This window comes from Puma concolor, chromosome D1 (assembly GCF_028749965.1).
Source record: "Puma concolor isolate L17-30 chromosome D1, mPumCon1.1.hap2, whole genome shotgun sequence".
NCBI classification, from domain to species: domain Eukaryota; kingdom Metazoa; phylum Chordata; class Mammalia; order Carnivora; family Felidae; genus Puma; species Puma concolor.
The window spans coordinates 2879739-2894615 of record NC_141676.1 but is presented as its reverse complement, the minus strand read 5'-3'; the positions used below and the strand labels follow the sequence as shown (position 1 = coordinate 2894615).

The following is a 14877-nucleotide window of genomic DNA, read 5'->3' as shown; positions in this document are numbered from 1 at the left end:
CAGGGGCTTCCCAAGAGGAGCTGGTCCCCTGGAAAAGCCCCCCCAGAGCCACCCACACCAGGGTCCCCATAGAGGAGCTGCAAAAGGGAGGAGGTGTGTGGGGTGGGGGAGGGACGGGGGGCCAGGCAGGCAAGCAGCCACCAGGGCCGCCCCAGCCTCACAGACCACCCAGCAGGTGGGCCTCTGACATCTGTGACTAACCGCTCACAAGACTCCCGGGTCCAGACCTGTGTCCCGGACTGGGGGTGAGCAAACTAGGGCCCTTGGGCCAGATCCTGACTGCCAGCAGGCAGACACTCCCCCTGCGTGCGGCGATTACGTTTTTGGTTTTTTTAATGTTTATTTTTTTTATTTATTTTTTTTTTTTAATTTTTTTTTTCAACATTTATTTATTTTTGGGACAGAGAGAGACAGAGCATGAACGGGGGAGGGGCAGAGAGAGAGGGAGACACAGAATCGGAAACAGGCTCCAGGCTCCGAGCCATCAGCCCAGAGCCCGACGCGGGGCTCGAACTCACGGACCGTGAGATCGTGACCTGGCTGAAGTCGGACGCTTAACCGACTGCGCCACCCAGGCGCCCCTAATGTTTATTTTTGAGAGAGACAGAGACAGAATGCGAGTGGGTTGGGTTAGGGTCAGAGAGAGAGGGAGACACGGAATCCGAAGCAGGCTCCAGGCTCCGAGCTGTCGGCACAGAGCCCGACGCGGGGCTCGAACCCACAGACCGTGACATCGTGACCTGAGCCAAAGTCAGATGCCTAACCGACTCAGTCACCCAGGCGCCCCTGAGATTACATTTTTAAGAGGCTGTTAAAAGGAGGGGAAGGAGAATGTGCCACAGAGAGCCCGTGGCCTGCAAAGCCAAAACCCTCACCGTCTGGGAAATACCTGCCCCCTGGCCTGGACCCTGTCCCAGTTTACCTGCCCGGGAGCCCCGGGCGCAGAGGGTTCTGGCCAAGCGGCATTGAGAAGGCCCTTCCCCCCGGCATGCGCATTCACGTCTCTCCCTCGTGAAGAGAAGACCCACTCCCTCCCTGTGTCCTGCCCTGAGGTCCGGACTGGTCGGGCAAGGGCACGTCCTCCTCGTCATGCGTGCTAGGGAGCATCAGCCCCTTAGGGAGTCGGTCAGAGACACCTCTGTCTCTGGGCCACTCGCAGCCACGGTCACCGTGTCCCCAGCCCGCCTTCCTCCTCACGGCCCACGGAGCTGTCCTGTCCTCAGCCGTGCTTAGGGCCCCGGGAGGCGCCACTCACCCCCACCCGGCCACCAGCTGCCGCTCCTTCCCTTTGCCGGGTCCCTGTCCCTGTCCCTGCCGCTGTGCTGTGCACACCCCACGGTCCCGGAAAGCTGCTTCCTCTGGGGAGCCGTCCCACCTCCGATCTGGGCCGGGATTCCTTCGGTGGCTGGGGTTTAACCTGTTTCTGTGCCGGACCCCTACCCTGCCCCTCCGGCCGGGCCTCGCTCGGCTTGACTGTGGCGCGGGGTCCCCTCACGGACGTGCTCAGGTGGCGCTTGGCTGGCCTCCTTGGTCTTCGTGGCCTGTCCCTGGAAGCTGGGCCCCTGGTGCTGGCTGTCGGCTCGTTTCAGCTTGAGCTGCGGGGAGTCGGGTGTCCTTGGGGCTGGGGGCCCGTCCTCGGGCTCAGGCCGTCTTTCCAGGTCCGGCCTTGGTCGCAGGGCATGCCACTCAGTGGGGCTCTGCCGGGCCTCCGGGACGTGGAGGGGGTGCCACCGAGCCACAGAAAGAGCGACTGGAGGCCAACACTCATCCCGTGGGAGGCACCGTACGGGGCGGGGGCCCCAGGGCAGGATGCTCTCCTGTGACGCAGAGCTAACCAGCAGCACCTTCGACAGTCTCCTGTTTCGAGCCGTTTCTTTGGTTTTAACCCCCTTCCTCCAAGCGGATGGGCGGTTCACTCTAATTTCCCAGCAGGCCGAGGGGCTGCTGCCCGGTATCCGAGTACCACCTGGGCTCTCTTCACGAGCCAGAATAAGCAGGGAGCCCTCTGTGATCTTGGAGCCCCAGGGCACGTGGCAGACACCCCAAAAATACACCTTCAGTCATGGGCGGGCACAGGTGAGGCAAAGACCCCGTGTCGGGAGCAGTGGTCCCTGGTGGCAGTCCTAAGCACCTCCTCTCCTTTCTGGCCGTTGGGGAGGGGAACGGTCCCGATCTGCGATGTTGAAGGTCACGCGGCTAAAAACCCGTGACCAGGCGAGCCGGTGGGTGGGAGCTGGGCCTCGCGCCGGGGTCTGCCGGCCTCCGCATCCCCACCCCACCCTGGGCCAGGGGTCCCGAGCCCTGAAGGGCGGTGGGCATCGGGATGGTCTGCCCGCTCCAGCCGGCTGAGAAGTCAGGGCGCTGTCCACACCAGTCGCCCCGTGCTGAGAGGGGCGGGTCTGGGGGTGCCCAGAAGTGTGTGCCTTGGAGTCGTGGCCACCTTGAGTGGATGTCCTCGTCCTTGTTTTATTTATTATTAAAAAAAAGTTTTTTAAATGTTCATTTATCTTGGAGACAGTATGAGTGAGGGAGGGGCAGAGAGAGGGAGACACAGAATCCGAAGCAGGCTCCAGGCTCGACGCAGGGCTCGGACTCATGAACCTCGAGATCGTGACCTGAGCTGAAGTTGGACGCTTAACCGACGGGGCCCCCCAGGCGCCCCTCCTTGTCCTTGTCCTTGTTTTAAATCTTGGCCTTTCCACCTCCAGCCAAATGTTCTTTTGAACCAGAACACCAGAGTTCTTGGGTTGTGGGGGTTACGGCTGGGAACGATTGCTTTCAGTGACAGCCATTAAGTGTGGTTTGTGTGATTCAGATGGGAGCACGGACAGCCCGTGGCTTCCGCATGGGAGACCTGGGGCTCCTCCTGCCTTGCGCCCGCCTCTGAGGGTCTGTTTACCAGAACATGAAGGCTTTTAGGAAAAGCTGTGAGGCTGGAGTCCTACTTCTCATTGTTAGAGTCTCCAGGTTATTGTGCTTCATTTAAAAGAGCCTGGGTTTGGGTCTCTGCTCGGGGATAAAGAGGATTAGCGAACGCAGCCCCCTGCAGCCCTAAAATGAAGTGCTCTGCGGCTGAGAACAATCCCGCAGACGCATCTTAAAAATCACCTAGCAGGGAGTTGAGGAGAAGCCTCTAGAAGCAGCCACGTGCTGTCATTTTCTAAGCAAACGTACGGACTGGGGTGATGCTCCCGTCCATAAACTGCCCGCTTCCTGGCGAGGGGGCAGCGTGTTATAGGAGGGGAGGTGGCATATTTGGCAAGAGCGGTTAGGTCCCCCGGGGAACCAGAGCAGGGACAGCCAGAGCGTCACAAGCCCTCACCCCCCAACCCCCCCAGCCCAGGAGCTCACCCTTGGCCACTGGCAGGCTTCAGCCAGTGCGCCCTGAGCCCTCCCAAGGCAGGAACCCACGTTCCACGAGCCAGACCTCGGTGGGATCTCCTTTGCATGAGGGAAACGCAAACACCGATGGCACCAGAGGCCACGCTCCAGCCCCGGGGGAGGCAGTGGCTGTGGCCGGCTGGCCCACTTCTGGCTTAGTCTTCCCGGGAGGCCGTGAGGCGCGGGGAGGGGTCTTTGAGCTGTTCCCGGTCTGATGGCCCTGATGCATCTCACACCTTCCAAGGGTCAGGCCTGTGGGTGCAGGCAGCACTGGGGTCGCCTGGGGGAGCCAGGGCTGGGGGCCATCTCACTGGTGTGACAGTTTTCTAGAACCACCACAAACAGTTCAGAACAAAAGAAGTTTGTTCTCCGTCAGTCTGGAAGCCAGAATTCCCAAATCAAGGTGTCAGTAGGATGTTTCTCCTCCTGGAGGCTCCCGGGGAGGATCCTTCCTGCCTCTTCCAGGTTCCGGGGCTCCAAGCGTTCATTCCTGGGCTGTGGCCGCGTCCCTCCAAACTCTGCCTCTGTGCCCTCCTCTGCGTGTGTCTGAATCTCTTCCTCTCTTGTGAGGTCATGATCATTGGCTCTGGGTCCACCCCGATACAGTGCAGCCTCAACAGGCTCACATTTGCAAAGGCCCTATTTCCAAATAAGGTCCCTTTCTCAGGTTCTAGCCGGACGTGGGTTTTTGGGGGGATGCTATTCAACCAGTATGTTGTAAAAGCCTGTTTTCCCCCTGTTGCACATGGCCCTGGAGCATGGGGAATACTTCTGAGGTTAGACCGGTCCCCCGGAAGAGACGGCAGGTTCTGAGGTTAGACTGGTCCCCTAGAAGAGACTGGCAGGTTCTGAGCTTAGACCGGTCCCCCGGAAGAGATGGCAGGTTCTGAGGTTAGACCGGTCCCGTAGAAGAGACTGGCAGGTTCCGAGCTTAGACCGGTCCCCCGGAAGAGACTGGCAGGTTCTGAGGTTAGACCGGTCCCCTAGAAGAGACTGGCAGGTTCCGAGCTTAGACCGGTCCCCTGGAAGAGACTGCAGGTTCTGAGGTTAGACCGGTCCCTTAGAAGAGACTGGCAGGTTCTGAGCTTAGACCGGTCCCCCGGAAGAGACTGGCAGGGGCAGTGTGCCAGAAGCATTCTCTGCATGCCCACCAGCGTCCGATGCTCCAAGCTCTGTGAGGCCGGACTGTCCACTACCTCACTGCGCAGTGAGTGTGGGCCGCTGGAGCGCCACACTGCACCCCACAATCTCCCCAGCCCCGTGGACTGCTCACACAGGAGCTGGGTGGACCACGGCCACGGGGCAACTTTGGGGTCTTGCGTGCACACTGTCTCCCGCACCAGCTGGGGTCAGGAAATGTGGGGGAGGGGCATTTGGTCTCAAATTGCCTCCAGTTTTCTCTGCTGTTCAAAGCCAGGTGGATCTCCACCCTCCAGGACTCCCTGTCTCCTGTGCCCGTGCTGGCCACAAGGATTGTGACTCCTGTCTTTTCACACGGTCCAGGGTGGCTGCTGGAGGCGCCCCCTTGACAAGGGACCTTCTCGGCCAGCTCTGTTACGGCAGTGAAGTCCTGGGAGCCCACGCCGGGGTGCCTTATTCAGGATGGTGTGGCAGACAGAGGGGTCGTCCCTGGGGCAGCAGGGTGTTGGCCTTGGGTTGAAGGGGACTTCAGGGAGACATGGAATCCCAGGAAAATTTCTGGGCGGTCCTGGGGGTGGCGGGTGGAGGCCGGGGAGGAGGAGCAGGTGCTCTGACTTGATGCTCTAGGACCCACGGTCCTGGCCCCCCCAGATACCGGCTGATGGATTCTGAGACCCACCTCCCGACTTCAGTGTTCAGAATACCGCGTTGTGCCTCCGCGCCAGCGCCTAGGCTCCCGTGATGGGGCCCACGCCGCGCTCCCCCAGACCCCCAGAAGGAGTTTTGAGTTTATTGTGCTTCTTTCTATTGGGATCGTTGTCTCCAGCAGTCAGGTGAGAAACACCCCAAAATATGGATGCTGCTGAAGGAGGAGCCCGCATCGTTCTGGGGCTCTGTTGTTGGGGCTCTCGTGGCGCGTGTGTCTCTGCTATTCACAGCACTGCAAACCGTCCCCCACCCCGTGCCAGTCGGCTCCCGGGTCCCCGCAAGCTTAAGGACGGCTATCCCGCAGGCAGAGAGCGTGAGAGCCAGGGGCTTTCTGTGAGCTCGAGGATGCTGCCCCTGCCCCCAAGGCCCAGGCAGCTAGCAGTCAGGGGACCAGCCCCTCGCCCCGCGTCGGGGCCCTGCCGGCCTGCACCCCGGCTGCCTGCTGCGTGTGGCCGTGGACCGGACGCAACTTCGAGGCTGCCGGCGGGTAGGGCGGGCCCAGCTGTGACAGCCTGAGGGTCCCACGGGCCTCATGGTCATGACGATGAGGACACAGCTCTGGGGGAGACGCACAACACGTCGGGGGTGAGAGAGGAACCACACTGGGAAAAGCAAAGCAGACGGGACAGACTGAGACAGGACGCGGTCTGGAGCTGGGCCCCTCCGTAGGCCCCGGCACAGGGAGGAGACAGCGCAAGAGTACGGCGGTGTAGACGCCACGCCGACAGCCACAGAGGGGGTCTCTTCCATAGGGTATGCGGGCAGGGGCTGGGAACAGACACTGGGCTGGCCCCTTACCCTTCTTCTTCCGGATGGAGGCTTGCAAACAGAAAGGGGAGGGTGAGTCCATGACGGCAGCGCTCCCCCGGGGCCTGGCTAGGGGGCCCGGAAACCTAATGCTGACCGGAGGCGCACGCGGGCCACACGCGGAAGGGTGGGGTGTCTAGACGGCTGGGTTTATGGCTCTCCCAGGAACCTGGTGATGGGGTGACCTTCCCCTTCCAACATGACCGGCTGCTAAACCTGCTTCCTGGCCACGGGTGAGACACTGTCCCCGCAGCACTGTGCCAAAGCGGCACGGGGTGACAAGGGGAACACGGAGTCCCCGCACGGGGGAGAGACGGGGGAGAGACGCCAAGGCCCAGGGGAGGGGCCGGTGTAGCACGTGCTGCCCAGTTTTAAAGGATGTGCAGCAATTCTGTGGTCATCCCCACCGGGTGCCACGCCAGGTGCATGGGGACAGTCAGGGCTCTCCTGGAGAGCCTTGTTCGGGCGGACAGGACGTGGCTGGGAGAAAAGGGGCTCGTGAGGAACTACGGGTTCCGGGAGGGTCCAGAAGGTCTCCCCGGGAGGCTGGGGTCAGGTGGGAGTGACGTCAAGTTAAACGCCGACGGGGGGGAGTTCAGACTCCCCCCACTGAGCCAGCTGTGCCTGATGGGCGGGTCCCGGGCTCAGGGCCGGTTTCCGCGCTGCACGGGGCGCCCAGACGCTGGCCCTTCATCACCCGGCCAGCCCCTCTCCACGCTCTCCGCAGAGCAAGCACATCGGCCCTCTCGCCACTTCTGTGTGGAAGAGCCAGCCTCCTACCAAGCGTGTCCCTGGGCCCCATGGGTGACGTCCCAGCACAACATTTAGCCAGCATCCGGGTGGCCCGCGCCAGCTCTAGAATCTTCCCTCTCAGTAGCCAGCACTGCCCTGGACCTGGGGCCCTTGCTGCTCTGAACACCCTTCCCTGTCTCTCTGATAGGGCCAGTGGCTCGAGCTCTCCTGTGCCTTTCAGACCTTTTAGAAGATTCTAGGAGCCCCCTACCCCTGGTGCGCACCCTTCCAGGCCTGCTGGCCCCACCACCATCTACACCAAACCCCAGGGATGGAGCTTTCTGGTCTGCGTCCAGCACGCGGGGGTGGTGAGGTGGATTTGGGGGGTGGGGTGCGCCCGAGACAGCAGGGGAGCTGTTTGGGGGACACCGTGGGGCGGCTTACCTTTATCCACTAGTGAGAGGCCCAAAAATTCAAAACAAAACAATGTTAGACGAGCCGAAAACAGCAAAAGGCAAGACTAGCAACCACCCCCAAAGCCAGCAGGACTCCCACGGACATGCCAGCGTGGGAGCCGCCCGCAAGCAGGGCTCCTGATGCCGTTCCAGGGGTTCAGGGGCAGGGGACGGGACAAGCAAGCGGGCACAGGGCCATGCACGGGCTGAGGCAGCGTGGACAGGTCCCGGGGGTGGCGGCAGCGGGGGGCCGGGCGGGCCAGACGGGCGACTCTTACCGAGCTCCTCCAGCTCCGAGGTCATGGACTTGGAGCGCAGGGTGAGGGCCGTGGTCGGGGCGCGCTTGGGAGGCGGGGGGGCTTGAGGGGCAGGCGGGAGAGACACGGGTGTGAGAGCCTGGCCCTGATGTGCCCCTGCCCCCACCCGGCTTCCAGAACAACCTGGGGGCCGGCGGCCCCAAGCCCCCAAGGTGGGGAAGCAGCCGTGTCACCCGCTGAGCTTCCGCTCGGGCCGCGAGGGGTTGGGACCAGGACAGGCCCTGTGCGGGGGCCCCTGCGCTCTGTACTGAGCCCCCCAGGCACACCTGGCACTTGGCACCCCTGCCCTCCCCAAGGGAGCAGAAACGCGCAGAGGGGAGCCAGTCCGGCCCTCTTTCCGCCGCGTGCCTGCGGTGACTAACGGACCTGGTGGTTCCGGCAGCCTTGTAGCCCCTGGCCGGCCGCCCCCCGCCCCCCACCCTGTCACAGCGAGGACCCGGGCCTCACACGTGTGCCTGTGCCCCCCGGACCCAGGGCTGCTGAGCACAGCCTTGCCTGAGGCCCGAGCTCCTGAGTCCTCTCTTCACCTCCCTGTCTGGCTTCTTTTCCTCCTCTCGGGGGGGCCGCTCCCCCCGGGCAGGAGATGTGGGGGGCGGTGCAGGGGGGCGGGGCGGGGCGGGCACCTTTCTTCCTGGCGGTGTCGTCCGGGTCGAGATTCCTGGTCACCGTGACCACCTTGAGGACGAGGTGGTTCCCTCCCTGGCGGATCATGTTCACCACCTGCCGGTGGCCGACCTTCACGACGTTCTCCTTGTTCACCTGCGGGAGACAGGGGCTGTGGGTGAGGGGCCCGCGCGGGAGGAAGGGAACAGTGCCCCCTGCCCCCCGTCCCCCGCCCGGTCAGCAGACGGACAGAGGGAAACCGTGGTGGCTTCTGGAACCACAAGTGCTCTGGGGGGGCCAGGGGGTGCTCTGTGGTGGCCGCAGGCCAGCTAACTGTGGCCTGGTGGTGGAGGGGGTGCCTGTCACTCTGTGCAGGGCCGTTTCCAGCTGCCAGGCGGCCGGGGCTGATTCTCATTGAACCCGGGAGGAATTTCTTGGCCACCAGTGACGCGCGAAAAGCCAGACAGATTTCCAGGGTCCCAGGCTGTGGCCCTACAGCTTTCCATTGTCACACTTAAGAGGAAACACTAATTGCTTTTCACAGATTTGGGGAACACACATCCACTGAAACGGCTCATTTCCTTCAGGTGCTCCCTCCCTCCCCCGCTCCTGCCCGGGACGCTGCAAAAGGCACAGAAACTTGGCGGACGAGGTGCTAAGGGCCACAGGTCCGCCGCCCTGCCCATCCAGTGACACCGGAGGATGCCTCCACCGCGGCCACTCGGGTGTTCGCCGAGCTCCTGGCCCCCGCCTCCCCCTTCACATCTGTCTGTCCCCACGGCATCGGCAGGCAGAGCCGGGGCTGGGCCTTGAACTCTGACACCGAGGGCACTCTGCACCTCCCGGAGTTTGGGGGGTTCTCGGGCATTGGGGCTCCACGTCTCTGGCCCGGCGTTGCCCCTCACGCTCACTGAACTGGACCCCTCTGGGAGGGGCGTGGGCACCTGCCATCCCCACAGCTCCCAGGGTGAGCACCGGGCACCGAGGGGCAAGGGAGTGAACCCGAGATCGCCCTGTGCGCCGTCCTCCAAGAAAGAAAAGCCCCCTCCCCCCACTGCAAAGAACAGGTGGGAAGCCCCCGAGGCCCCGCCCATCCCTGCCATCGCTGTCCCCATTTTGTGGTACTTTCTCCTGCTGGGGATTCCCTATAAACCCATCAAGGGCAAGGGAGCCTCGAACAGAGAAGTTAACAGGCCTGATGACTCCTCACACCCGGGCACTGGGGTCCCCACACCGACGACAGGTACACTCCTCCTGGCCTCGGAGCACCAGACAGGGGAACTCGTGTTCGGGGAGACACGCGGCAGCGGTCCCGCGGTCTCTGCGGCCCCGAGAAAGACACGGACGCAAGCCCCGGGACCGCGGCTGACGCCCCTCCTCTCCCTCTCTCCTCGCCACACACCAGAGAAGTGACTTGTGCACTCACTGCCTCGTTCACCACTTTGCTCAGGGCACCCACAAAAAGTCAGGTGGTGAGGGGTGATCCTGGCGGGCAGCCCGTCCCTGCCTCCGGAGTGGACGTTCTTGTGGGGGGCTGGCCACACATGAGTCGGTGAACGGGTGTAACCCCAGGTGTGCCGAGTGTCACCCGAGAAAACAGGCCCAGGGAACAGGAGGCAGGGTCCTGGGCCGGGTGGGGGCTGGGGGCCCGGGCACAGGCTGGGGAGCCCCGCTGCAGGACGATGGGTGCCGGCAGTGCCCCGGGCCCCGCCTCAAACGGCCCATCTTAAATTCCCATCCTGCTTTGCAAAGTAAATACGTTTGGATAGAGTCCTTCTCCCAAAGCAAGAAACATATCAAGGTCGAAGCAGCGGGCTGCGTGGCTCCGGGCTTTTGTGGATCAGCCACCGGTGTGCGGGTGAGCGCTCGGCCAGCAAGGGCACGGGGGTGCCACGTGGCTTGTGCTGTGATGCCTGTAAGCGTCCTCCGAGAAGAGCGGGCAAAGGCGCGAGGCAGCAGGTTCAGCTTGGAAGCCGCAGACCAGGACTAAAGGCAGGACGGGCCCCTTGGCTGCATTCTCCTTCCCAGCATGGGGGCCACGGAAGAGAGGAAGAGGAGGAGCAAAGCCGCACTTCGGGGTTTCCCAGCCTTCAGGGGCGCCTGTGGCTCAGCGGGTTAAGTGTCCGACTCGTGATTTCAGACCAGGTCGTGACCTCATGGTTTGCGAACTCGAGCCTCGCGTCGGGCTCTGGGCTCTGGGCTCTGTGCTGAGAGCAGGGAGCCTGCTTGGGATTCTCTCTCTGCCTCCCTCTCTCTCTCAAGATAAATAAACATTTTAGAATTCCCCAGCCTTTAATGTATTTTTTTTAATGTTTATTTTCAAGAGAGAGAGAGAGAGAGAACGAGAGAGACAGTGCATGAGTAGGGGAGGAGCAGAGAGAGAGGAAGGCACAGAATCCGAAGCAGGCTGTCAGCACAGAGCCTGACACCGGGTTCGAACCCACGAACTGAAAGACCATGACCTGAGCTGAAGCTGGATGCTTAACTGACTGAGCCACCCAGGTGCCCCCATAGAATTTCCCAGCCTTTAAACAAACTCAAAATTCAGTTTAACCCACAGTGGGACATCACAATCAGCTACCGGCCGTACGACAGGTGCTCTGGGCTGCTTGGGTGGGGACAGGAGCCTCAGAGGCTGAGTGGGTGAAATGCTGCCTGATCCTCAGATGTCCAGCTTGGCGTCTTGAACTTCCACGGGGTTCCCGTGTCCCTCAGAACACCTGGGCCTGCAATTCTGGCATGCTGCCGCCAGGGGGCGGTGTGGGCCTCGAGCGCCTGCCACATTTACAGAAGGTTAACTCCAATGCTGAGCCTCCTGGGATGACTGCCTTGCAGAAGAAAGACACGGGTTACAAGCCATGGATCCAGTTAACTGCAGGGCAGAGTAACATGCCCCTCCAGGCATCGTCCTTCCATGCAGACGTGGAGCCATCTAAGGAGGGAGCAAACCACGGCTACATCCTGGCAGAGGGCAAGAACCCAGGGCTAGCATCCACCAGGGTTCAGAGAGCTTCTGTGAAGAACAGGAAGTCAGGCTGCCTTTGCACACTTTCGTACTCTCCTCAATCATTCTCTTCTTCCACATGAATTGTCACTCAGAACACAAAATTCACACTTGCATGCGCTTTAAAGAGACGGCGTTCTGTAGGGCCGGTTACAAAACCCAGAGGACGTCACCCAGGCCCCACCTGTCACTCCCAAAGCCTTCAGCTCACTCTTTCTAATTTATTCCTGAGTCTCTGAACATGCTTATGTGGTTGCTACTTGATGTTTCCATTCTATTTTATTCATTTATTTAAAAAAAATGTTAAATGTCTATTTTTGAGAGAAAGAGAGCATGAGCGGGGAAGGTGCAGAGAGAGAGGGAGACACAGAATCTGAGGCAGGCTCCAGGCTCTGAGCTGTTAGCACAGAGCCCTACACGGAGCTCGAACTCACGAATCAGGAGATCATGACCTGGGCCGAAGTTGGACGTTTAGCCAAGTGAGCCACCCAGGCGCCCCAGTGTTTACATTGTAGATGTGGTCTGCTGACACACTGATGTGGAAAATGATGGCTTATCCCAGGGTTTCTGAACAGTGGCACAGTTGCAAATGTGGACCAATTAATTCTTTGTTGTGGGTGTACATGATAGGATGTGGGGCAGTATCCCTGGATGCCAGCAATATCCCCTTCCTCCTAAATGTGGCACCTGCAGATGTTTCTAGACATTGCCAAATGTCCACTGGGAGGTCAGAGTCGCCTGAATTCGTTGACAACCACGAATTCAGGTCTTTTCTTTCATCCCCCAGGACTTCAACCTCAGCTTACAGTTGTATCATAATTCTGACTAGATCAACACTCAGGGTTTACATCACGACTGTGTAATATCTATTCATAGCTAAACCATGTAGTATATTATGATGACTTTGTCTTCCCATACATTATGTCTTCCCCAGGGTAAAATCATTTTCTGTTGTTTGTTTATTGGTTTAATTTCCCATGTACTTAACAGTAATTCCAATCCAAACACTTCCTAATTATGTAAATCTCTTTTCAAAATCTTCAAATATGTTGGGGATTTTGTCAAGTTTATGCTGAAGAAATTGCTCCTGAAGACTTCAGCTCTTTTCTGCACAACGTGGGTTTGGTGTTTTCTACGCCTGTGTCCCATTACCTCTGTCCCCTGGATTCCTTCTGATTCATTCTTGTGTTGGGTCGCCCAAATCCCAGACCCCCTGGATATATTTTTGGCTGTTGCTTGGTATAAAGCCTCATTTTTGGTAAAGGACATTCTCGAGTTGCTTTCCAATAAAAGGAGTTTGGGAGATTTTTTTTTTTTTTTTTGATACATTGCTTACTTGAAAATGACTTTAACTGCACACTTAACTGGGAGTTTGGGTACAAAATTTGAGGTTGGAGGGTAAGGTAAAGTAAATATCCTAAGACCAACTCCTCTGCAGGGAATATGTACAAAGTCTCGGCAAAACAACTCCCCCACCCCCAAACCCAAACAAACAAAAGCAGTTCCCTGAAAGCTCGAGTGTGAACTAAGGTAAGCGGATTTTGGATGGGAGTGGAAAGTCAGAAGTGCTGTGCCATGGACAGAGTGTGATGCGGGTCACTCAAAGCCCTGATGGAAAACTTCAACCTTTCTGGCTTAAAAAGTCAGAGGACAGAACCTTGGGGGGTGGCCACAGCTGCCAAAGTGAGGGGGGCATCCCAGAAAAGAGAGAGTCAGAGAATGGCAGCTCCATGTTCCGTGTGTAAACTGTTCCCAAATATCCGATAGAGGGTATGAAACTGTGCCTGCACTGGGTTGACTCAACGCAGCTTGCAGATAAGGCTAATATGCCTGACCTGACATTTGAGCTACTCCTACTGCCTCCCAGATATTTGTAGTTGGAGACTAGCCACGGTAATTACCAGCAAAAATGCAAACATCAACGCTCATCCAAGGAATCTAATGGAATCCAGACCGTCACAGCATAGTATTTACAATATTCAGGATACAATGAACATTTACTTAATGAACCCAGACATGACTAAGATGTTGGAATTCTCAGGCAAGGACTTTGAAGCAGCTATCACAACAATACTCCACTAGGTAAAGGGAAATATACTCACAACGCATGAAAGGTACGAAATACCATCAAAGAAATTTTTAAAAATGTAAAAAAAATGAAAATGTTAAAACTAAAAAATACAACATCGTAAGTTAAAAAAGGCACTGGGTGGGCTCAATAGCAAAATGGATATGGCAGAGCAAAGAGTGAAGTTGAAGAAACATCTGAAGAATTTATCCAATATGAAGATGGAGAAAGGATTTCCAAAAGTGAACAGAATCTTAAGGACTTGCAGGACAATGTCAAAACATCTACTATTTTGAGTCCCAGAAGGGAGAAAATTGGAATCCCAGAAGAGGGAGAGAAAATGGGTCAGAAAAAATAATTTAAAAAATGATGGCTGAGGGGCGCCTGGGTGGCTCAGTCGGTTAAGTGTCCGACTTCGGCTCAGGTCATGATCTCGCGGTCCATGAGTTCGAGCCCCGCGTCGGGCTCTGTGCTGACAGGTCAGAGCCTGGAGTCTGTTTCAGATTCTGTGTCTCCCTCTCTCTCTGCCCCTCCCCTGTTCATGCTCTGTCTCTCTCTGTCTCAAAAATAAATAAACGTTAAAAAAAAATTTAAAAAAAAATGATGGCTGAAAACTTCCTCAGTCAGGTGAAGGACATAAGTTTACAGATTTAAGAAACTCCGTGAATCCCAAATGGGATAAATATAAAGAAAATCTCTGCTGGGCACATCATAGCCAATCTGCTGAAAGTCAAAGGTAAAAAGAGGAAATCTCAAAGTGGCCAGAGAATAATGATACATTACTTATGGAAAAACAATGATTTCAATGACTGTGGACTTCACATCAGAAACTCTGGAGGCAAGACTGTGGAACATCTTTACACTGTGAAGCCTAGAATTCTATACCCAGTGAAAATAGCTTCAAAGAGCGAAGGCAAAATAAAACATTTATAGGTAAGTGAAAACCATGAGAATCTGTTGCCAGCGAATCTGCACTCCAACAAACAAAAACAAAAGCAAAACGTGAAAGGAAGTTCTTCAGGCTGGAGGGGATACAGATACTAGATCTTAGAGGCATGAGGATATCAGATATGGTAAAATAGAAAATATTATTTTTCCTCTCATTTAAAAAATAGACATGACTGTTTGAGGCAGAAGAATATCGTTTTGTGGGGTTTACAGTGTAAGTAAATGTGACACCTGTAGAGTACATGAAGGCAGGAGTGAGGGAGACACACCTACGTGGTTGCAGAGCCGTTATATTTCCTGTGAATTGTGCAGTATGGATTATAAGTGGGCTGAAAAGTTAAGGATATACACTGTAATCCTAGAGCCCAGCACTAAAAAGAATGTAAAGTACAGCAAAAAGCCAATACATTAAAATGGAGTTCTAAACATAGTCAAATAATCCAAGAAAAGCAGAAAAGGGAGAACAGAGGAAAAGAGAAAAGAGAAACAGAAACAACTAAACTGGTGGACCTACATTGAAAAGCACCAATAATTACATTAAATGTTAATGGGATAAAACTCCAGTTAAAAGGCAGATACTATAGGGGCTCCTGAGTGGCTCCCTTTGCTTAAGCACCTGACTCTTGATCTCAGCTCAGGTCATGATCTCTGGGTTTGTAAGTTTGAGCCTTGTGTTGAGCTCTGCACCAACAGTGCAAAGCCTGCTTGGGATTT

General features: G+C 57.2%; 1 protein-coding gene across 8 annotated transcripts in view; it reads right to left on the bottom strand.

The window, feature by feature from the left end:
* Positions 1–14877, bottom strand: part of SHANK2 (SH3 and multiple ankyrin repeat domains 2) — a 497644-nt gene that overhangs the window by 20257 nt on the left and 462510 nt on the right. For 4 of the 8 annotated variants that reach the window (XM_086676615.1, XM_086676616.1, XM_086676618.1 and 1 more), the window contains 2 exons: positions 8164–8299; positions 7502–7582 (listed from right to left, as the gene is read on the bottom strand). In XM_086676615.1, the coding sequence (XP_086532741.1) occupies positions 7502–7582; positions 8164–8299 (217 nt within the window). Of the gene's footprint in view, positions 1–6027; positions 6049–7212; positions 7238–7501; positions 7583–8163; positions 8300–14877 lie in introns of all 8 variants that reach the window. The other 4 variants (XM_086676621.1, XM_086676622.1, XM_086676620.1 and 1 more) reach the window with 3 other exon arrangements.